Source organism: Cyprinus carpio, chromosome A10, assembly GCF_018340385.1.
Source record: "Cyprinus carpio isolate SPL01 chromosome A10, ASM1834038v1, whole genome shotgun sequence".
NCBI classification, from domain to species: domain Eukaryota; kingdom Metazoa; phylum Chordata; class Actinopteri; order Cypriniformes; family Cyprinidae; genus Cyprinus; species Cyprinus carpio.
In genome coordinates, this window is record NC_056581.1 from 7,112,328 (window position 1) to 7,137,504 (window position 25,177).

The window sequence follows — 25,177 nt, forward strand, 5'->3', positions numbered from 1 at the left end:
AGGCTGTGAAGGTGTGAGTGCGTGTGTGAATGTATACCTCTCTAATGGAGCTTAATGGATTGTGTTCAGATCTCTACCGCTTTAATGGGGGTGAGATGCCTGAGAGGTATTCGTCCTCATTTTACTCTCTTCAGTTGAAACTTTCCCACTGACCTACAGAAGAGACTGAGACCAGTGTCCACTAAACCGACTCAGGATTCAGAGAGTCACAAGCAAGGTGTTTTCTGAAAATGCAGTAATATGGCATGGACTGACATGAATCTCCAGGTTGGTTCATGTTTACGTTCATTTTGTGCTACTCTACTCCTTGGTTTAGTTGGTCACACTAGTTATGAAGCATGGTGGGAAGGCTGACTTCCAAAACATGTCCCCAGCTAACCTGGTGGTTTCCTCAATGGTTGCTGAAATAAAATATTGTTAGCGAAATGGCAAAACAAGATCTTCTTGGTCTGTCAAATCTGAAAATTATATTAAGGAAATGAAAATATATGAGGCTCAGGGCATCTTCAGTTTTCGGGATATTGTTTGCCTTTTTACTTAAAGTGGCTTCAATATTAATATCATCAATATTTACAAATAAGCCTCAGCAAATGCGGAGCTGTGGCCTATTTCTCCATGGCAACACACTGAACAGAGAAATGTGCTTCACAGTCATCATACAAAGCCCATGAAAAGACAATTACATCATGCAAAGTTGATTTTTCATCACACTGAGAGAATGAGCCACTTCATTACTGTCACCTCAGAATTCTGATTGGCCTTGTTGGCCATTGAATGAGCAAACAACTTATAGTTGCATAGTGAAAAATAAAGCAAGACAAAGGGAGGGAGAAAGAACACAAAAGACAGAACTTTGCATTCACAAACAATTTCTTATTGTACAATAGTAATCAATGTTAAACCAATAATTGAACTAGTTGTCTCTCTCTCTCTCTCTCTCTCTCGATATATATACATATATATATATATATATATATATATATATATCGAGAGAGAGAGAGAGAGAGAGAGAGAGAGAGATTTCGGGAAAAATTAATAGCCTCACCAATATAAGCCTAAATATACTATATACCGTATGTCACAGTCACAAGCTAATTATTGCAATGTTAGGAGTGTTTCGTGGGACATACATACATATAAATTAGGGATGTGCTCATTTCCTCACTTAATATGGACTGTTTAACTCATTAATTATTTTAAACACAATTTATGCAGCATTTTCACTTCCTGACCTAATATAATTTCCTCTCTACACACACAGCAGGTACAGTGAAACTGTGAATGGCTCAATAAATTAGTAAGGATGTGTGGATTTATTATAAATATTGGTACTCTGTAACGCGTGCTTTGAAGGGATGGTGAACTATTCATTTAACTATAGATTTATCATTACAAAAAAAAAAAGATAAAATAAGTTTTATATTAAGTGTGTTATCTTATTAAAATTAAGTGTGACATACATAGATACATACATACATACATGTGCATACATACATGCAGTTTATGGCCTCTGAAATGATCATAATAGAAAATTGTTATTTATTGACTTAATTTCTAGTTTACTTTTAATTTCTAATTTGCTAGTTTGTGCTATGTTGTGTTGGTTAAATTAGACATTTTATGAACAAAAGTATTTTAAATAGGGACAACTTAAGACAGTTGAGAGAACCTAAAAAAAAAAAAAAAAAATTGCATTATGCTGACTTTTTTAAAAAAGCCTTTGCCACCAATTCCCTTTTTACAGTGTACTTCCACCAATGTAAAGGAAAACAAGAAAAACCACTCAGACGAGGTAGAGGAAGGCCGAAAGAAAGAGAAGCATCTAGGAGTTACAGCAGCAGGAGAGAAATGGCATAGCACATTACTGAGAGAAGCACTGGTGCTAAGCTGCTTATTGATAAAAGCACTAATCTGCCTGGCGGAAGGTAAAGGAGGCTGGAAGGAGTAGTGATAAAATATTTGAGCTCAAGGCAATGCCATCAGGGAGCTGAGCCTCTACATAGCTTTCCCTAAAGGAGCTTCTCATTTTTTATTAAGTGCGACTCTGACCATCGGTGGCTCAGAGAGCGTGATTCTGTCAGCGGTGAAATGAGACAGGGGCACAGAATACAACTGCCACTGCCTTTCATCTGCTCAGGGAAACAGCTAGAGATATAGAGAATTTCACTCTCTATATAGGCCTGTCACAGTTATTACAAAATCACCTGATTGATCTCATCTCATCTCATCTGATTGTTATTATCAAGCACTTTAAATTCCAATCTCATATTACCATCCACAGTTTAAGGCAATGTAGGAATTCCATGAAATGTCTTTATACTGTATATCAATATATCACTATAATATAAAATCCAGGTTGGCTGAGTTTCAAAAAGCAACACTGTTAATGGAAAGTGAACTAATGATCGGTATTATTTGTATGACACTTATTCATAATTGTGTCAGCCCAACCTATTTACAGTACATTCATCCTTATCATAGATTTCTCTTCTCATATCATAAGCAAGAATGTAATATGATGAAATCAGAGATGCTCTGCCTCTGGCGTAATAAAAAAATGACATCGTTTCGTAAACACCCATGTAGAAAAATGCTTCCAAAACAACACCCGCATAAATCAAGCTCCTTGTGGTTGTGTGCAGAAATATATTTGGGAGGAAATGAATCTGACTGTGAACACTTGCATATTACCATAATCATTATCATTATTGTCATCCTTGTCTTTGACGACACTATCATTAGTTGCACATCTGTGTGCTTCTGTGGTGCGCCGCTCTTCGCTGTCGAAGAGCTCAACAACATCAGCCATCTCATCGGTGACAGACAAACCGTGTCCTGCCGGTGAAGCACCTCCTTGGTAGGGACTGTAATCCCTCTTAACAGGTAATCATTGGGATAATAGATCAAAATCGCCAAACAACACGTATAAGGACCAGACCAGAGGCATGAAGATTTACGCAAGGCCTTTCCACTACTCAAAACCCAAAGTTTATGAAAGAGTTTGTGCTCTTTTGAGATGAAGGGAGAGTGAGTGAGAGACAGAGAGAGAGATGATCCAATTCTCCTCTGCCATTTCTGCAGTTCCCATCCCAGCATGCTTGTCAAGATCATGAGAATCGATTAGCCCAGACTCAAAATGTCATGTCGGCCTCATTTATTTGAAGTAGAGATCCAACAGAGTGGTGATATCTAGTGAATCACTTTGGCAGAAGAACTGGCTTGAACATCCTAAAATTGGTTGGTGGCCAAAATGTGGTTTGACTACAAAATGGCTCAGAAAGAACTGTAAACTGTCCTTGGCTATACCGTCTTATCGCTACTGGACAAGATTACTCATTTGGAATATGTCTGCCCAGTGCACTAAATCCCTGAGCACTTGTCCAGGTCAATCGATTCTGAAGTGTCAGCCAAGACCAGTCAGTCCATAAGTGCCAGCAGAGACTTGTTAGTCCCAGAGAGACCCTCCAGCGAGACTCCAAGAGCAAACAAGAATGCATATCTGTCCCTCCCCGTTGTCTTCATGACATCTGCCATGTTGACACAATCATACCAGCTGTAGGTGCAATGGAATTTCTTCTTTTGTGTTAATTTCATTCAGTATGAGCGATCTCTGTGGAATATAAATGCAAAGCATTTCTTGATAATTGCTTAGTTGTTTGCTCCTGCAGGCTAGAAAGAGAGAGGGTGCCACGAACTCGTGAATTCCTGTAAGTGCAGCAGTTGTCTTCACGCTGAGCATGAGCCTGTGAGGCCTTCGCACCTGACAGTAGATTGGTCCACCGAGAGGGAGCTGAGTGCCAGCAGTATTGTGCTCTAATGAGGAGCAGTCTGAAAGTATTATGGGCTGTATTCACTGAGTGGAGATCTGAGAGGGTGGGAGCCAGGTTTGAGGTTTACGGCTGCATTCTGCTTTGGATATTAGCCAGAGCTGGGTTGAGCAGATGCTCAAAATGTGGGATTCTGGGAAGGGCCTTGAGGCAGCCTCCATAAAGGCAACACTGGTTCACATAGAGAATATTTGAGTAGGAGATGAACCACACAAAGAGGGCTCTAAAGCTACTGAATATTTACTCTTTTAGCTTCTCTTGGTGCCAGGGCTGATTTATGGACATATTGGATTTGTTATATAGGGTGCATAATTTAGAAAAGTGAAAAAGGAAAAGACAGAGTGAAAAGGGAAGAATGCTCTGTAGAAACATTTTTGATGGTAGATCCTCTTATCTTAAAGCTTCGCTTGCCAGAGAAAATGAGGCATGTGTCATAGATATGAAGATAGAGAGATGGAGTGGAGATAAGTCTTGGCTTGGAGCTATTTTTCTGCTACAATGCTTTTCTAGTCTGCACTTCACTGTTTTTACTTAGTTTTGCCATGCCCTGGATGGTCAAAGCAGTCTGACAGAGTAAGGTTGAGCTGAATCTTATAAATTGTATATAGAGTTGTGAGAAATTTTATACCACTTTATCTATAGTGTATGACTGTACATTATTGTTTCTCCTCTATGCCCCACCTTTCTGAAACGCATAGTTTTTTACAAAGCTCATCGGTCTGAAAAGCGAGGTGTGCTCTGATTGGCCAGCTATCCAGTGCATCGTGATTGGTCGAATGCCTCAAGCGTGTGATGGAAATGTTACGCCCCTTACTATAACTGTGATGCCTGTCCTGGTCAGAACACCGGCGTGACAAGACTATAATAATAAAACCCATTACAAACAAGGCATTTGTTGCATCCAGTGGGGACATAATTATGGATAACAATGACTGCATTGCACCACATAAACGTAAAACCATGTCTGCATTTTTGATCGGAGAAACGACAAACAAGTGCTACTCTACACCAGCGGTTCTCAATTCCAGTCCTTGAGCCCCCAGCAAATTTTGCATGTCTCTCTTTGTTAACACACCTAATTCAGATAATCAGCTTGTTAGAAGTGAGCTCCGTTCATGAACTGTGTTCCCATTGACATGGGCCCTACACAGTGTTCATTGCTCCCTACTCCCTGAGCAGGGGAAATCTGTTGAACTTTACCTCACTTCGGAGCATTCATTCACGGATTTGCGCTGTGCAATGTCTTCACACATGGACAAGTGTGACATTATATACCTCTGTAAATAAATACAATTTAAATTGATGTCTTGCACACTTCAATGCACTTTGAATGGAAGATATACGTTCGCTTCGAACTGGAATAATGGTGGAATATCCTGTGATGTCCACTTCGCAGGGCACTTACGTTTGAATAGAACAAAAGTCTCAAGCTATAAGAGAAACGTGCAGAGCAGGGGGGCGTGAGGACTAGAATTGAGAACGACTGCTCTACACTGCTCAAAACTCACGTTTGAATCGTCAGTGGCAAATCCTTTACGTATGTAAACGTACTTACAGGCTGTGAGTCAGAACAGCTGGCATTGTAGTCTTCTCTCCCAGGATCAGGAAACAGTCCTCCATAAAATGTGCTGCACACACTCGAATATTTGGCTTAAACTGTTCTTGAACAGTGTTGTAAATATAACTTAACCACTGATTTCTAGTTGTGTCGTCTTTTGGAAGGCCAAACAAAGTAGTTTCGCATTCACAAAGAAACAGCTTCTCCATGACATGGCGCCGGCGGCAATTGAGATAATAAAAGTTATGCCTTCTTTCTTTGCGTGAACATTTGGGCGGCGTTATGCAAATCTTCCCACACAGTGACGTAGACATGTGGGGGTGTGTTTAAACGAGGCGTTTTAGGAGGGTGTGGACAAGTCTTAACTTTTATAAAGAATATCTCTTTGGATTTGAGACTTTAGTCTTTGCAACTTTATAGATCTTCTTTATGCACCAAGAGCTTGTAACACTCCAAAGAGAAAGGAAAACTTGAAATCACATCATATGACCCCTTTAATAGTAATAGTGGCACAGAAATAAAAAGAAAAAAAAAGAAAAAAAAAGTTTTTAATAATCACATTATGTCACATTGCTAACTTCCACATTGAAGCCATAGTAAAATAGATAATATATGCATCCTACATATATTATAATAATCAGGTGCACAAAGCATAAATGGAAGTGAACTTGTGCATTGGTGTTACCTTCAAGTCAGAATGTGTGTCAAGTTGTAACATGGACAATAAAGCATTTATTTGACATTTAAAGAATGTTATCATCAATAATAATAATAATAATAATAAAAAACAACCTACATATGAATTCTAGTGGAAAGTTGTGAAATGAAACACACACTGTGCTTCACACTGCTCCCTTTATAAAACTTCCTCCTCATCAATAAAAGCAAAGCAGTCATGCATACTAATATGTATGGATGCAAAACCTTTGCCAAATTAGACATTTCTAACAACTCACAATATATACCATCACCTGCCCAGCACCAATATTAGTGTTTTATGAGTGTTCTTCCAACACACAGGCAATTTCAAGGTTAGGAGATGTGTTTCACTATTAAAGCCCACCCCAAAACCCAACCTGAAACCCTGCCTCCCAATCCTCCTCCCTCCAGTAAGAGATGAAGGGCAGCCCATGGTGCAGAGTGGGGAAAATGAAGTGTTATCTCTGTCTAATAAGGCATTTTAATTGTATGGGTTTAATTTAAGCACAGATTTACAGCTTCACAAACTCTCATCACGCCCATTTAAAAATAACTGGGAAGGTCTCTCCCTTGATCCCCGTCTGTACGCTATGTCTCTCACTCAAAGCTGTTCCGGAGAGAGAGGAACACATCACAAAAAAGGTGTTAGATCTTTGCCATGAGCAAGCTAATTATCAGCACTGTACTTGATGAGCCCATGTAGTCCCCTCGGTAACTGTCACACAGTCTAACACATTTGGAAGGTTATAGGGAGAGAGTTTTGGGAAGATCCATGAACTGTGAAAGCACAAACACAACACACAGCAACACATTCAAACAAATCTCTCCTCACTGAGTCAGGCCATGCCACTGTGAATTGAGTATTGAGTTTTTTTTTTCACACCTCAGAAGTATTTCCGAACAAACAAACTCCTCTTAATGAGTTTTTTATGGACCAAGAAGGAAAGCAGTGAAGCCAGTCATCGCACTCAATCCTCACTGGCAATAAACAGCAAACAAGGCCACTGTGTTTACACTCATCAGAGCTTAAACTGGGAGAGCTTGAGCCAAGGATGTCACACGCACCTGAGCACATTGCCACGCGCATTGAGTCATCGGTGAGCGTATTACCATTCGTTCTGTCATGCTCCACTCTCCACATCTGTCACTCAGTTTGGCTGAGATTTTAATTTTTTATTTTGGTCAATCTGTTAAGCCTGATGTGGGTTTGGGATGGGATGGAGGAGGTTCCCTCATGAGTTCACATCTGCCAAGAGATGTCACATGAGTCAACATCTGTCCCTTGTTTATATGCCTATCAGTCAACTCTCACAGATACAAATATCCATCTATGTAACGCATGTCATCGAGTAAGAATCTGATCAGTTAGGTTGACTTGCTGAAACCAGTCCACAAACAGGAAACTCAGCCCACATTCACACAAATGGATTACATGAGTGCATGCAGAAGCCTGGAAGTACACACACACAGAAATAATACACACCAGTGCAGTACGCTCTCCATAGCTGGAGTCTATTGTCACTTCCATGCCATATGCTGTCCATCACAGTGTGGGAGCTGCCGTGGGTAACTGTTCTCCCCAGTCAGTGAGTCTGCAAGGCCTGCACTCACCCTGACTGTCATCAAGCATCTGCTGGCTTTATCAAACACCAGACTGGTACTGACGGAGTCGGGACCCATGTGCCCTTGCTTTCTGTCTCAAGCCTCTGCCCAGTAAACTTCACTACCACTCTCCCTGGAGATTACACTCAATTTGAAATTTTTATCTTTCCCCTTGATCCACGCACAAATCATAGCACCAATTGCTTTAGTTTTAGTTGCCACCAATTGCTTTAGTAACTTTAGTTCCCCTTGGTTTGCATCTGAAATTAGCATGTTGAATTGGCATCTAAATGGTTCAAGACTGAATTGACATCTGAGCCAAAGAAAATGACTTTGGACTTCAATAGCAATAGATCACACAGGCCCCTCTCACTGAATGGATCGGATTTCATGAGAAATGTAAGAAAACATGAGCTCTAGCAAATATACCCATTTTGCACTCTACCTACACTACAAAAATACAATGAAATAATTTAATGACTGGACATTTGTCTGATCACAAAGAAAATTGAAGTGTATTTTCAGACAGTGAACTGGTGGCCAGAGAATATATAAAAAGGGTACATGATGCAACACAAGAGCCATTTTAGACATCTTTCAAACAGACAGATTCTTGTATGGCAAAATGGTCTTTTCATGTCATACACTGTGAATTAACCCACAACAAATGGAATGAGAAGAATAATATTTAGCATATAGCAAAATATTCATATATCAACACCCACTACTTTAGCACAAGTACCACTCTGAACAAAATTGAAATGACCCATATCAGAAATTGCAAGCAAAACCTATTTTTCCATCACAGCATTACACATACAAAATCAGAAATGAAAACTGGTACCGTTTTTGTGCTGTATTTTGGTTGAGTGGTCTTGTAGCTGTAATCCGAGTATTGGTCTGAGCCGGTGGAGTTGTCATCACCGCCTGTTCCCACAAAGGTGTTGGCAGCAGGGAGCTCCTGGACAGCCTGATGCTTTTGGGAGGCAGATGGGGACTGGGCCTGGAGCTGGATGGAGGGCAATGGGGAATTGGAACGGTAGTGCCTGCCTAGGTCAGGGCTTCCAGGCGGATATGTCAGAGGCAAATGGATCCTGGGGCTGTCGTTGACCCCATCAAGGTTAAATTTCAGACTCTTTTGAAGGCTGACTTCCTCATCTTCTCCTAGAGGTTTAGGTGACTTTGGTGGTTTACCTTTTTTACCCTTTCTCCCCTTGCCACTTTTTGGCCCTTGCTTGGGGGCATACAAATCTTTGGTCTCCTTCTTGCCAGCCTGATAACCACTCTTAGCTTCCCTTTGAAGGCGATGCCTGATGAAGACTACTACAACAATCACAGTGACCACTCCTGCCACTCCAGCTAAACTGCCATATACAATGTTGCTTCTTTGGGCAGCCAAACCATAATCTGGGTCTCCTGCAATGTCCATGTCTAGTGGGGTGTACAAGCTATGCCCCACAAGTGCCTCCACATGACTTACGTTGGCAATGGTTTCATTTACATAAATGTGTACCAAGGCAATGGCGTGGCGGGAAGGTTTGCCCCTATCACTTACTTTTACCACCAGTCGATGCAGACCACTATGTTTTCGAGTTAGTTCCTTGGTTAATATGATCTCACCATTAGATGGAGAGATATAAAAAAGGTCATGTGGATTTCCCCCACCAATGCTGTATACTAACTCAGCATTGGAACCAGAATCAATGTCCTCAGCTTCGACCACTTCCACAACACTGTCTGGAGCAGCCATAGGAGACAGACGTATGAAGGATGAGTTAGATGGTTTGGTGACAACAGGGGCATTATCATTCTCATCGAGGACATTGATGGTCACTCCAACGTAGGATGACCTTGGTGGATCCCCTCCATCTACAGCTTTCAAGCGGAATGTGTAACTGCTCTCTTTCTCTCTGTCAAATGAGATACTGGACAGAATAGTGCCAGTCCCATTTTGGATCACAAATTTGCCCACATCCGGTTCCACAGAAAGTTGCACTTGAGCATTCTCACCCTCGTCCATGTCCTGTACTGTTACCATGCCAACAGGGTTAAGGGCTGGCATGTTCTCCAAGACTGAGAAGCTGTATCCACTCAGCATGAACTTGGGATCATTGTCATTCCGATCAAGTACTTTGATTACAACTGTGGCAGTACCCCTGTGACTGGGAACCCCTTTATCTGCTGCAGTAACACGGAACTCGTAGCGCTCCTTGTGCTCACGATCAAGAGGGCTCCGAGCACGTACTTCACCTGAGCTAGGGTCAATCTCAAAAAGTCCCCTTGTTGAAGAGTCCGCAATAATGCTGTAGACCAGCTCTGCATTAGTGCCACTGTCTGCATCTGAGGCGACTACATCTACCACCTTTTCTCCTGGCTGGTTCTCCTCGGCAAACTCCACTTCAAACAGAGTCGGTGAGAAAATGGGGGAATTGTCATTTGTGTCAGTCACTTGGACTTTTAGCGAGTTAGTGCTGGACAGAGCTGGATTGCCTGAATCCACTGCCACTATCTCCACCCGGTAGTCCCTAACCCTTTCATAGTCCAGAGGTGTTGTCGTCTGGAGAAAATACTTCCTTTTGTTGTCAACTGATGAATCACTGGCTGGCCGAAGCTGGAAAGGAACATCACCAGCAACCACACATGTCACCACAGCATTCTCTCCCTCATCCTTGTCTGAAACCTGGACCAATGCCACTGCAGTGCCTACAGGCATATCCTCTGAAATGTTTGCTACTCCATCACTATGGGTGACAAGCCCAATGCCTCGGATTTCCACTGCTGGTGCATTGTCATTGTGGTCAGTTACATCAATAGAAACATATGTTTTAGAACTTTTGGGTGAGGGGCCTTTGTCTCGTGCAACGACGTAAAACTTCAAATTGTTGATCTCCTCACGATCCAATGGGCCTTTGACATATATGATGCCTGATGAGCGGTCTATCCGGAGAAGTTTTGGCACAGGATCAATGGCCTGATGTAATGTGTATTCAATCTCACCATTAGGACCCAAGTCTGAATCATTAGCCTTCACCTACAATAGAAAACATAGTTACCGAAACTTTGAAAATATAGTTATTTCACTGAAATAAATGTAAATGAAAAGTAATAAAAAACAGCTAAATGGATTTTACATATACTCAAGACAATGTACAAAAAACGCTGTAGGACAAGACTGCAAAAACATTCATTAACACTCACTGGGCATTAAATATTGGGTTTTTAAACAGTGAATCTATTTATAACACAAAACTGGGAACAGGGTCAAAGCATTGCATAATAGGATTTCTGGGGCACAGGCTATCTATAAAGAGTGGGGTTTCTTAAAAGAAACTTAACAGACTACTCAGATCATCTCAATAATTTAATCTTTCAATTTCAACTAATAGTTATAGTGATTTACTTATTTAACCAAATGAGCATGTATTTTATTTAACCAAATTAATGTGTATTTTTTTTTTTTTTACTTAATCTTTAACTGGATGAACGTGTGTGATGATCAAACTGGATTATTCTATAATTAAGGAAAATGAATCTGGTAAGTCAGGTCCTGCTCCACTGATGTAAGGCATCAAAGTAAAGAACAGACAGCTGGGAGGTTGGAAAAGCAGTGCTCATTAAAATTTTAAACTCCAACGTGATGCAACAGGCAATTTATCTAGCTTTGTTCAGATATAAAGGTTGGCTTAGCATGTTTGCGATTTTACCTGTAACACAGAGTGTCCAACTGGGCTGTTCTCTGCAACCTCTGCTTCATAGGAGGATTTTTCAAATTGGGGTGCATTGTCATTGGCATCAGCAATGACAACCCTCAGCAAGGCACTGCTGTAGCGAGGTGGATTGCCTCCATCCACAGCTTTGATGGTGAGATCGTAGGAGTCTTTCCGTTCTCGATCAAGGCTTCCCAACACAATGAGTTGAGGTAATTTTTCACCTCTGTCCTCTGCAACTTGCAGACCAAAGAGTGCTACAGCCTCTGGTCCTGCTGTTAAGGTGTAGTCGGCTACTCCATTTCTCACTGTATCTTTGTCAGTGGCCAGTGGAATTGAGAAGAGCGCCCCCACGTGGGTGTTCTCTGGAACTGAGAGGGTTAGGACAGGTGAGGGGAACTGTGGTGTGTTATCATTGATATCCTGCACTTCGATCCTTCCCTCTATCAGCCGTGGACTCTGATTCTGAATAAGGTCTGTGACGGACACCTCAAACTCCAGAAAGCAGGGCTTGCCTTTATTACGACAATCCTTCAGTGTCTCTCTGTCTATGGGGATCTCAGTTGTAAAGATATCTCCAGTTTTGCCATCCACCCGCAGATAGGGAGCGCCCACCTCCAGTTTGTACAGGTGTCCAGTGTCTGGTAGGCCCTGGTCAGCTGCCAGACTGCCAATCAGTGTGCTTGGAGGTTGTTCCTCATGCACACGGTATAGAATGCCACCCACCGCACCACTCAGCAAGTCCAGTATCAGTCCCCACAGCAGAAACAACACCACAGGGAGATCCATGGGCCCTTGGAGAGGTAACACCTCAGTCTGCAAAACAGTATGAAAAACATGTTAAATCGTAAACAAGTGTGTCATGTGGTACTCTTTTAAACAAACATAGAAAAACAAATTTCCTTTTTTCTTCTAATTTACTTTACCAGTGAGGGACTAGCCGAGGGTGAAACAGAATGCACACAGCACACACTGTTTTGCACACACTACACATTGTGAGCACTAAATCCAAGGCTAAGAGTTGTAAAAGCTCTCCGGAAAATGCCTCTTCCCCCGACACCACTAAAAGCCTCCTCTCTCATTATCTTACATTATTTATCATCCTCATTTTTGAGCAGACAATTAATTGAGTATGTAAAGAAAGGCAATAAAGACCTACTGTACAAATGTCGTTCAAAAAAGGTGTTTGAAACCATGGTAATGTTTTCAACTTCAGCCAATGCTTTAGTAGCTTAATTGCTACAACAATGCTTAATTTCTTAAATCTGGAAGTTACATCATCCTTATTAATACCACACAGGAAAATGTTCATTTTTAAACCTTTTTTTTTTTTTTTTTAAGATGCTTTTGAAAATTAATGATTTAGAACTCGCAATAAGACACTTCTTAATGGGCTTTTTAATAAGAAGGTATGGGTTACTGTTAGGCTCGAAACAACAGCTCAGCAAGCTTTGTACTATTTACAACATAAATTAAACCATCTTACATGCCGTTTATAATACACTTTCCTCAACATATGCTTAATCCAATGCATATTCACAGCCAGTGATGGGGCTATTATTTTGGATGACTTCCCTTTAATGAAGGTTACACTCATTTGATTGGCCCATAACGTAAAATAGGCAGTTTCTCAATGCAAAGTGCTGATGAGACAAAAGGTACGAAGAAGACTGCTAACACAGCAAAGGAACCATTCAGCATCACAGAATGTAAGCTGAAAGATTCCCCTCAGTGAAACATTGGTATATTAAGACGCTGCACTCCCAGATCCCAGAGCACCTGAAGGCCAGCCCTTATCTCAAAATACAGATTTACTCAAGACAGAGGAGAAATATCTGTCCTATCAAGGCTTAGAAGTTTCAGGCTAATTTACACACTGTAATGCTCATGTTTGATTTTCAACCTGCTATGCCTCCTCGTTAATTACTATCCTCTATTTTAGCATCTGCTTTGATCTGTATTCCCCTGGATCCAGGTTTCTCTTCTTTTTAAGCACCATATAGTTTTACAGTTTAATTATTTTCTGAGTAAGATGATGCTGTGCCTTTAAAAGACAGTAGACAGTTTATTGATCTGGGACACTTGATGCTATGGTCTTTGAAGTCCCTGTATGTTTATATGCAAAACATCCATGTAACATCTAGTATGGAGCACAAGTCAAACCAGAATCAATACATGCTTTGCAAGCGGCCATGATACAAAGGAAAGTAAATAAGTGTTATACAAAATAGCTAAACACAAGAATGCATAGAAATCCAATAAGAAATACAATTCCTTCGTATCTGTTAAGATTGGGAGTGCAGCGTATTGATGCACTAATTGCCCAGGTATTGATGTGTCCTCTTTCTGCATTTGTAGGGCAGCCTCCTGTCGATTTAGCTGTGCTGATAGTGTATAGGGTAAAAACATGATTAGGGGCTGTGGCATAAAGCACAACCTCTGAAGGCTCAGGCAATAACTTGCGCTCACGGCAGTGGGTGGTAATGCAGTGAGCAACCACACAAGTAATGCAGTGAGACTGGAACACTGGATCTACTGCTACAGATATGTGAAAATACTCCTAACAGTGATGATATGTTGGCTCATGCATTATGTCTTAGTGGAGAAAATGCAATTTTGTGGCGTTTTGGTGCATTATATATATATATATATATATATATATATATATATATATATATATATATATATATATATATATATATATATATATATATATATATATTGTTCTTTGCTCTTCGCTCTATTAAGGGCTTTAAGTATGCTGCTCCAAGTAACTTACTAGTGAATGTAATGATTTGTGGAAAAAAAAAATTCCAGCCAATAAAACTGCTTGCAACTGAGGAACCTTCAAGCCAGTTCTACTGTATAACCACTCAATTCAAACTGAATAGAAATTCACTGACACTGCACTGCCCTACAAAGACAAAAGCACAATAACTACACATTTTGTCAAAAGTGGGTTATGACCGAAATTGGGTCTCTTAGTCTATGATCTGTCCTCTGACAGACAGGTCTAGGTGAACTATCCTCAGATTCAGAGAAAACAGAGTATAAAAATCAATCAAAAAACCATGAAGCTCTTTTTCCTCAGTTCCAGCCTTGACGGTTATTGCATTTTGCCTTTGTTGGGGTGGTTCACAGGGAAGTGAAAACATTTTGCTGAAGAAATGTGCAAGGGGGAGGTTCATTTGAGTGCTTTTTCATGCCATATTTGACAGGCTGTAGAAGCCATTTTCATTTTTTAACTCCCTCAGCAGCCACAATAAATTGACAGAGATTCATACATGGATTCTAGCAAATCACAATAATAATATTAAAAATTATTAAAACACGGAAACATGCTTTACATAAGAGACTCTTCAAACACCACAAGAGCATAAGCACTTCATCTCATCCTGATAAGGGTCTATAAACACTCAACAAACTATTTAAGTGCTCTTGATTTTAGCTATTTAGAGTGCCTCATGAACAAAAGGTTATTATAATAGCTCTGAACTCAAATGTAAGCGTCGAAAAATATGTTGATGAAAACATTAACTATAGGGTCTGTTTCAAAGACATCAGCTGGTTTCATGCTGTGGAGAGGCAAAGAGCAGAACATATGTTCACTATGTATTACTTCCCTAGTGAATGCTGGTAAACACCTAGACAATCTAAACGAACCAGCCTCATTCAGCCAATGTATCAGTCTCACACAGTGCTGAGAATATTCAGAGGTCTGTTGAAAATCCAGCACAAGCACTTTCAGACAGAACCCTCAGTTGTACATTTCAAGCCTTGCTCTATATACTTCACAAGACGCCTGCAACAATTTCAGAAATTAACATGCAGGAAAGCCACCCTAAACAAGTTCTGAAGTCATTTTTACTCTGCTCTTGAGACTGATAGTTCATGCAGACATTTTATTTTCCCTGAAGTATTGTGACCTTTTATATTTCTGCAGTGCTGTAAATCATCTGTTATCGCATTCATTCAGGTTCAACAGGTTTAGCATTTCAGCTCAGTCCAATTAAATCAGTTACCCATCTTATTAGCCATACGTTTCCCTATGGACAAATGCTGGATCATTTAACAGTCAAATGAATTCAGTAATGGCTGTTAAAGACCATGCACTATTTTTATCCTTTGCATAAGCTCATTAGGAATGCTATAATTTCTTTTATTGTTAGTGCATTATTAGTTTGCTTTTCTTTATCTTGTCTTTTTTTTTATTGATAGCTATATGAATGTATGTAGCAATAATAATAATTATCATCATCATCATCATCATCATCATCGTCATCTCACTGGGGGTTTTTCTTGGATTTTATTGATATATTTATTTATTTATTGTAAACCCCACTTTGTAGACGCACACTATCCTTTCCTTTGAGCTCAGACAGGGTTGTGGGTGGAGATGGTGGATGGGGGAATCCTGTAATCAGTCTTACAGGGATTTGACCAAACATTGATCCTGCTGTTGACCCAGCCAGCCCAGGTGGGCGCTCCACTGCGATTTCCTTTTTATCTGCAGCCCTGTGGAATAAAATCCAACCTAGCGCTGCATGATGGCGAGTTACTAACGATAGTGATGTTACACATGACATGCAGTTGCGCACGGCAAACAGCACATTCAACTGGTCGTTCGTCAACTATCTTCATCGCAGCTGGATCAGTACGAATTGATGTTCGGTACCTTAAAATACGCAGCAAAAGATCCGCAAAACGTTTACTGCACTAATAAATAAGAATCGTGAATTCGTGTCACATTAAATAGCTACTAGTGGCAACAAACAAGTGGTTATTTGTATGTAAACCTAAACAGCCCGATTGATTCTGCGGCACATAAACCCCCATCTAAATGCGGTCAGAATCTCGAAATAATAAGGGCTGCCACACAAATCACTGACATCGATGGGTAATCTTTCAAAATCACTATAGTTTCTGCAGTGGCATACCGCGAATCGACGATTTAAATATGACCCATCAACATAACCAGCATTCCCCTCAGCTTTATTCATTTTCCGATGGCGTCAATAAAGTTCATTGCCTACCTTCGTCGATTACTTTTTCCGAGGCTTCTTGTCTGAGGATCAACTAGCTGATGTTCCCTTCGTGGTTACACGGACCCCTAAACACCTGCTTTAAAGAATCCAGACATCAAGAAAACATAACATCCTCTCGTTGGAAACCAATCCATAAGTGGACGCGTTATTTTTCCACGCCATTCCCACGACTCCGCGTCAGTTTGATAACGTCGGCACTCATTTAAGTGTTACAGGATTAGAAATTACGGCTGATGATAGGTCTTTTCTGTTGTTTCTCAACACAGGAACAGTTCTAATACAAGCAACTCCCCCCCGTTTCAATCCATAAATCCTCAAACAGTAATTTTAGGAGAGTAAAGGTTCTCACAAATTTCGACTGCACCTCGTTATTCGTTACGGAAATAATGTAAAAATGTAACAGTACATGGCAGAACGTATGGAATCGGGTTTTCTCCCTTCGCTTTCCTCAGAAGTAGACTATCAATTCAGTTTTGGCACAGGGATCTTCTTCGCACAGGGTTAATCCTGCATTTCTATGCATGCGAGAGAGTGAGTGAGTGTAGAGATTTCTCAGCACCGCGCGCTGTCCCCCCTTTGGAAGCGCGCACAGGCGGACGCGCAGACCGACAGGAGGTGGGGCTCTTGTGCGCCACAGGCTGTTTGATGAAAAGGGCACAATTAGGTTAGGAAAATAATTGTTAATAGCCTAATATATGTGGCTCATATCATTTTAAATGCGTTTTACTGCTTTCCTATTAGCAAGACAGATTTGTGAACAAATCAGGTCAGACCTCTTCAATGAATTGTTTAAACCAGTTCACACAACCAGAATTTGACTGAATCGGTTCACGAGTCATTTAACTTTATTGTGTTTAAAACAACACCACCGTTTTCGGACCGAGAAATGTGGACTGATAGTAACACCCTTCGGACTGAACTGAGGATTTGACTGATGGACCTTAAAGCGAATTACTTAAATAGGCAAAAATCAGAATGTTAATACACAAACGAGAATGCTGCAAGTTGCTATTTTATTGAGTCGAGCTGGCTATAGGAACTGGACTGGTAGACATCTAATTAATAGTAAAAATGCCTATAAATAAAAATGTAATCAAAAACAGGGACCACGTGATGGCCTTATTAAAAAAATAATCGCTTTTGAACCTTAAAGTTGTTAGTTTTAAAGAGGTGGCTTCAAAGTCTTTAAGCATCAGACCCTTCCAAGGGTCACCCACGGAGCTCTGCTGGCTGTGTCATTACTCATTACTTTCTCGTGCATGGATCATAATACTGAGCAACTGGGTGATAAAATGTGATGATTACTGATCGATTTGGAATCGCATCCAATGAACAGACACAGTTTGATGCGTTCAAAAGTTAAGAGCTGAGCGCTCTTTGCTCTTTTGGCGCCACCCACAGGCGTTTGAATGTACACATGTCTGGCAAAGCGTGTTCACGTTTGCTCTAATCTACCCCATAAATCCACTCCCCCATCGCCCACGCGCGCTCGCACACACACACACACACACACACACACACACACACACACACACACACACACACACACACACACACACACACACACACACACACCTACAGAGCCACTGCTGTTGTTCTTATGCTGAAGAAAGGATGCTAGATTGTGTAACAGTTGTTGTGAAGAGAAGACTAGACTTCATCCCTGAACATGCTGTTTAGAAATAAGCACATATAGGAATGAATGGAGATGTGTGATTAAGCTTTAAATGAAAACACTCAACAGCAGCAACAACAATAGAAAGGAAACATCTGCTGCATCTATGTCATGTATGTTTATTTCTTGTTTAAATTAGGGCAGGTTTTGGCTCATGCCATAATGACATTACGTTTACATGCAACCGAATGCAACAGTCTCAAGTAATCCAATTGATGGGTTACTTCTGATTGAAAATCATTAATGTAAACACCTCAATCAATTCGATTGAGCTTGATCTGAATGCAGTTTTGATCGAATTGGAAGGGGTGGTGTAGACATTAAAGGTGTTGTATGTAAGATTTTGACTCTACTAAAGCATAAAAATACCAAATGTGTTTGCAGATATTTAAGAAACATCCTAAGTCAACATACTTGTTTATCTGAAAAACAATGCTACAGTCATTCTCCTTTGAAAATGTGTGTTCCGGGCGGGAATGTCTGTCATTGTTTTGGCTTGTGAAACCTGCCCACTGCCAGTTTACCCAACTGTATTTCGGCACCCCGGGTTGCCAATTGTCGGAAAAGATAGCGTATTTAATTTCACTCATCGTCAATTGTGCTTGTTCTTGTTGGTGTCCTCAACCTGGCAACCTGTGTGTGCATCAAGTCTGAGGAGGAGTGGCCAGATGAAAAAAAATCCTCTCCAGTATTTTGAATTTGTACTGCAATACCTAGTTCAACCACTCGATGTCAGTCCTACATACAGCACCTTTAAATAATCTGATCAATAAAAAATAAGCATGTACAGGGGCGTGCTTAGAGTTTTGGAGGCCCTAACAAGCAGTCCCTGGGGGATCCCCTTGGTAGAAATCTTGTTCTGTAGAAGCCCCCCTGGACTGCGGGGCCCCACTCAATTGTGTAGATAACGTGGTGCCTCCTAAACACACTACTGAGCATATGTACATACGTCAGCTTTTAGATGTGTCATAAAAGCAAAAATGTCAATTGCACTCACAGTAGCTCCGGTGACGTCATTGCGGTGACTATCCAGTTCTGAATGCGACAAACTGCATCTTTAATTGAATATGTGAACTGGACTGTAAAGTTTAGGGTTTATATAAACAGCACTCTCAGAATCTAAAAGCAGATTGGATTCATTCTGATTGGTGAAAACTGGTGCATGTAAACATACCTATTGTCTAAAACGCAATGTTTTGTTAGCATCAGTGCTACTGTATATTATCATAGTCCTTTAAGAGCCAAGATAGAATGAGAATATCATGCAAATACCAGTGATTTGGTAGTCGTGATTGTATACTGACATTTAGTTCTCTCATCTTGGAGTTATAAATTACATTTTGGGAGAAATATGTTAATCTAATCCTGTCAATCACCCTAACTCCACCTATATTTCTACTCATTTCTATTCTACATTCAGTATTTAGCTAGTCAAGGGGACAATTTAGAGTTTGAATTATTTCGTTCTCAAGCCCTCCATTAGAGACAGCATGCCAGCAAGTTTACCTTCACCTTATTCAAGCATTATATTAACATGGGAACTTGTGAACTCTCATTTATCCTTCATTTAAAGATATCATTCAGCTGAAATGAAGATTTACCCACCCTCATGCCTTTTGAAAACTTGTGTAATTTGAAAAATTGTGTAATTGAAAAGTTACTGAAACTGTCAATCAAGATTTTGCTGTCTATGCTACTGGATGACTTCATAATTTAGCGCGCAAGTCGGTAAACAAGTATAAACTCAATTTTAGTGTTTTTTTCATCCTTGTTGTAGCTTGATGGCCCCTGGTCCCCATCCACTTTCACTGTACAGAAATCATTCTGCTAAGCATCTCTATTTGTGTTTAGGAGGTTTGGAACAACCTGAGGGTGAGTAAACGATGACAGACATTTTAATTTTGGCAAAACTAACCATTTAAGTACTTTAAAAACTGTCTGCCAAGGCCTTTATTGATTGCTGTGAGACCAGCGGAGCAGTAAGTATAACCTGCTATGCTTAATTCAGTGTTTACATTGCAAAACTGAGGATTCAACTCAATATTTTTAGCACTGTATGTATTCAACACGGTAGATGTTTTCTACACTGGGTGTAACAGCATGCCACCTGATGCTGTCTGTTAAAATCATAAAGCTCCCACCAGCCGAGAGGAGATCTGTATAAAAGAAAAAAGCAGGCAGTTTGTCCTTCAGAAAGAGTCCAACAAGCGGTTTGTGTTTTTTTTTTTTTTTTTTTTTTTTGGGGGGGGGCGGGGGTTGGAAACTACACGTTTAATTTTTTCTAACATGCTGTTGGGGGTTTATAAAAGCTCAGAGAGAAAGAACAATTGAAGCAGGATTCTGTATAGATAAAACTGTACCAATCCACCGCACATTGTTACCAAAATCACATGACCTAAGTGCTAAAAATGTTTCATCATCTTTTTATACAGTCATCTTTTATGAAAGATCAATACAATCTTGTTAAACCTAATTATCACAGACACAGCAAAGCTCTGACAAGCCACATATCCCTGGTCTCTGTGCAAACATCAAATCCGATCTGTGGTGAACAGCGGTGGCAGAACCCAGGAGCCTCCAGAGCGGCACACTGAAGCAGACCCCCGAGCCCGGCCCTCAGGGAGAGGTAGGACTTCTTCTTTTCTGCCAAGCGCTCTGAAGGCAGCCTCTTTCAAAGAGTTCCAGTGTGTTTCTCTCTCCTCTACCCGTCTCTCATTAGCAGCAAACAAACAGCTGTCGGGTTACCTCTCCTGGGCTCTCATTAAGCACTGCCAATCATTCACGAGCCTGGCGCCAGCCAATCAAAGCGAAGCTTCTACCCACGCTTTGCCTGCCTACATGCAACAAGGAGGAGGTCAGAGGTCAGCTATGTATGAAACGCCATTTTTTTTTCACTGTATCTTTCTGTCTCACAAGTAGGGCTATACAATTAATCAAAATAAAATCAAATCTCGCTTTAATGTGTATTTGGCTACTATATTTTCATACTTGTAATAAGAAGCATAAAAAGAGAAGCTTTAAGCACTCCTTGTGGTTTTACATAAAAATAAATATTGGTTTAATATGTAAAAATGAATAAATTAAGACATCAAACATACACTCATATTTTTTCACATATAATATTTTTTTTTTTTTTTTTTTGTATACTTAAAGGAATCACTCACTCAGAAATGAACTCTCGTCAGAATGAGAGTCCAAACAGCTGATAAAAACATCACAGTAATCTACAAGACTCCAGTCCATCAATAAACGTCTAGTGAAGTGTATCTACATCCAAAAAGGGTAACAAAAACACATTTGCCATTTAATAGATTTTTTGCCTCTTGTTGAAGTGGCATTACAAACCCAAACAGTTGTAAAGACATGTTTCACAGAATTCTGTTAAATACTCCAGACAGAAGCAGCTTGTCTCACAAAAGAAAGTCTACATCCAGGTTTTGTATAGTCTGAAACCTGTTCTAATGAAAGGTGAGAGACTTTAAAATCACTCATCTTTTGTTCTTTGATTGTGTAATAGCACTGACTCATTTTTCACACAGTTTGCGATAATGACACCCCACCACTGTCAATCAGTGTATTCAGAAATATTCAAAGGGGATAAAACTGCATAATGACATAGCAAACTCAGAGGGGGGTGCAGAGGAGTTGCTTTGGTTAGTGCAAAGCAGTTTGATTATTTTCCTCTTTAGAGCGTGAGATGGTTTTGACATTTCCTCACAGTCACTTCACATAATATGCATGGGGATGACATACACATTGTTCTTCTACAGCTGAAACTCACCCTTTTCCCCTCTTTTTCTCTCTTCGACTATTGCGCCAATGATTTTAGTAATGAATGGAAAAGCATAAGCATGTGTGTGGGCATTTTTTGCTTCCACAAACTGACATTTACACATTAAAACAACTCTGCTTCAGAGAAATTCATGTGAATTAATGCTTTAGCCCTGAGGCTGATTCACGTGACAAGACTGCAGGGGAACAATTAACTGGGCTTAGGAATAAAACCAGGCAGGAACCTTTTCTACACGTTTCAGGGTCAACAGCTTTTTGACAGCATAGAGCCAGTGCATGAAGAAAAAGATATTCCCGCCCAAGGAACCTGCTAAAATTGCACCTTTCAAATGAAGAGGTGGATCCAGCCTTGAACACGGTACAGGAGAGTAATGTTAAGGGAAGGCCAAACACTTTTAGCAAGTAGCGCTGCCTGAAACACTGAATGTAAGTGCACATTGGTATTCAGATGGTTTGTTGACCTTATGTAAAAGCTATATTTTGGTTGACCCACCACTTTCAGCTCTGCCGGCCCCTAAAAAACACCTTTTAATGCCCCATTCAGTTTGACAGAGATATTATTGTAGGAGGTTATCGGGTCGCTGTACTGTTGGTCGATAGTTTACTGCTGGATGCACTAATGTTCTTTGGGGGCTACGTAACTAGCAGAGTTGCAAAAATCTATCTATCTATCCATCTATGTATGTCTTTCTTTATGTCTAAATGGGATGCTTGTTGGTAAAAATAAGCTTTCATTCTATTTTACACAGAAGCTTTTTTTTTTTTTTTTTCAAAAGGCAAAAGTGTAGGTATATAAATTATAGTAGTGCATAATTAATCATATCATGAACAACATGAACAATTATCAATGCATGAATCAAATTCAGTGCTGACAATTTCTACCATAGTTTCCATGCATAATTATATCTCACCATGTGAGCACAGACAAATCATATAGAACAATGAAATCACTCACTATCGACGGATTACATGAGCTCCATTGTTTTCATCTTACTAGTAGCTGCTGCATTGTCTTGCTGTTCATTTGCATAAAGTTACAATTTTATCACCTTTGTGACATGGCTGGACACGCCCACAACTGGTGCTGTCACTCACGCTGCCAGAAATCACCAGCTCTCATTGAAAATGAATGGCTTCTAGTTGCTTCTTCTCTGCAAATCACTGTCAGCATGAAGACCCCTTTACTGACTGCAGATGCTGTGCTACAATAATAAATAATAAACACTCTGCAGAATACATACACTCTGTAATGTTTTATTAGACTTCTACAGAAAACATAGTCAGTTGTCATGACTGCCAAACCTCTGATCTTCACCTGAAAGCTTTGAATAAAACAGAGCAGGCATAATGATTGGAAACTCAGTGAGTTTGCTTTTCAAGCCGACTGACTTTATGGAAGGAAGCTTCACATTCTACAGATAACAATTCCTTCAAAAACATTAAATACCCTATCACCTGAAGCATTGATAGTATAGGATCATACAATTTTTCCACATACAGTAGACAAAAATCAATACTGATTTTTTGAAAATGTGAACACCATTTGAGCTTCATACTGACTACATAAGCAGCTCCCTTCTAAGGCATCATTCTAACTGAAATGAAACCTCATAAGTGACTAATTTAGGCAGCAACAGTGAACCACACAACTAAAAAAAACACAATTGATTTAAATTCACACAGCATGAGAGGAACTACATTAATTAGCATAAATATGCATAGAATTCAGGACGTTTGGGTTAAAAAGAAAAGGTCAGTTTTTTTAAACTATTTATACTTTTCAGTATTGAAAGAAGTATAAATCCTTTGTAATCATCTTTGTTTCTTTGTTCGTTTCAGTGCATTCTGGGATTACTTTCTCCGTGAAGGATACATACCATGTTGCCTTTTAATTTGGGCAAAAGATGGTGTCTTAGGAGCCAGCATAATTAAATTTAAGTTGAATAAATTACACTTTGGAACAGTCTTAATGTCGAAAGTGTGTGTATGATGCTTTAAAATGCTGCCTATACAGAAGCAGCTCACTGGGTTTTGGAACAGAGCTGGTGTCTTGGCTACCTCAGTGGAGGACTAATTTTCCTCCAACTCAAATTGCTGAAGCAATGCTTGAAAAAATGTAAATGAATAAATAGTAATGATGATTATAAGCCTTTAGCTTTGTTAAATGCAAAGACAAAGATTAATGTGTGTGGCATTCATCCAGAGGAACATTAACCAACACAATGTAAAACTGCACATTCTCGCTTAGAGAACAAGCTAAAATAATTATTTTTCATTAGAGTGCTACAGACAATGTTGCTTGAAAAAGAAACTGCCCTGGTAGCATTATGTTTTTACAGTTAGTTAGCATTGTTAGCAAACAAATATCTGTGTTTTCTGTCTCTCCTTTGACTGGTGGCTCATCTCTTATTATACTAACTGCATGTGATGGACTTTCCTCATGCTAGACACAATCGTGTCTCCTATTTCAAATTCATTCTTCAGTCTTAAAATATAGGTTCGAAAGTCCACCATGGTTGGGTTCTCAAAAGATCCTTTTGGTAGGGACATTTTCTTGACACAAACAATATTTTATTAATCTGAAGAGCTTTTTCCACCTTTGTGCAATGGAATTTTTCCATGGATGTCAAATCTTCTTCATGGGACAACAGATGCCAATCAAGAAGTTGGAAGATTGTCTGTACCTATATAAAAAATCTGGTGTGATACCAATAAACTGACAATTATTTTTATGTAAGGGCTGATATTAAAATATAATACTATTTTTGTCTAAATACATTATAAATAAAGCACTAAAAGTAAATAAATAATTAAATCTAAACTTTTTAAAATGTAATTCTTTTTCACCCTCAGAATTGGATTTTTTTAAACTGCAGTCCAGAATTGGATTGCATTTCTGAGAGAAATAATCAGAATAGTGAGATAAAAAGAACATTACCTTTTTTATTTATTTTTTTATTTTTTTATTCAGTGGCAGAAAGATGTTTTGGTAACACTTTACAATAAGGTTCCAGTAGTTAATGTTAGTTAATGTATTAATGTTAGTTAATGTTAATGTTAATGTTAATGTATTAACTAACATTAACAAACAATTAACAATATGTTTATTACATTATTTATTCATCTTTGTTAATGTTAGTTAATGAAAATACAGTCATTCATTGTTGGTTCATGTTAATTCACAGTGCATTAACTAATGTTAACAAGCACAACGTTTGATTTCAATAATGCATTAGTAAATGTTGAAATTAACACAAAGTATTATTCATGCT

The 25,177-nt window shown here is 39.6% G+C and overlaps 1 protein-coding gene across 2 annotated transcripts in view; it reads right to left on the reverse strand.

The window, feature by feature from the left end:
• LOC122146417 (protocadherin-1-like) overlaps nt 1-17,018 on the reverse strand; it is a 75,328-nt gene extending 58,310 nt beyond the window's left edge. The window contains exons 1-3 of one of the 2 annotated variants that reach the window (XM_042764916.1): nt 16,845-17,018; nt 11,391-12,209; nt 8,531-10,717 (exon numbers count right to left, since the gene is read on the reverse strand). In XM_042764916.1, the coding sequence (XP_042620850.1) occupies nt 8,531-10,717; nt 11,391-12,182 (2,979 nt within the window). In that variant the 5' untranslated portion in view covers nt 12,183-12,209; nt 16,845-17,018. Of the gene's footprint in view, nt 1-8,530; nt 10,718-11,390; nt 12,210-16,426 lie in introns of both variants that reach the window. The other variant, XM_042764915.1, reaches the window with a different exon arrangement.
• Nucleotides 17,019-25,177: the final 8,159 nt, after the last annotated feature.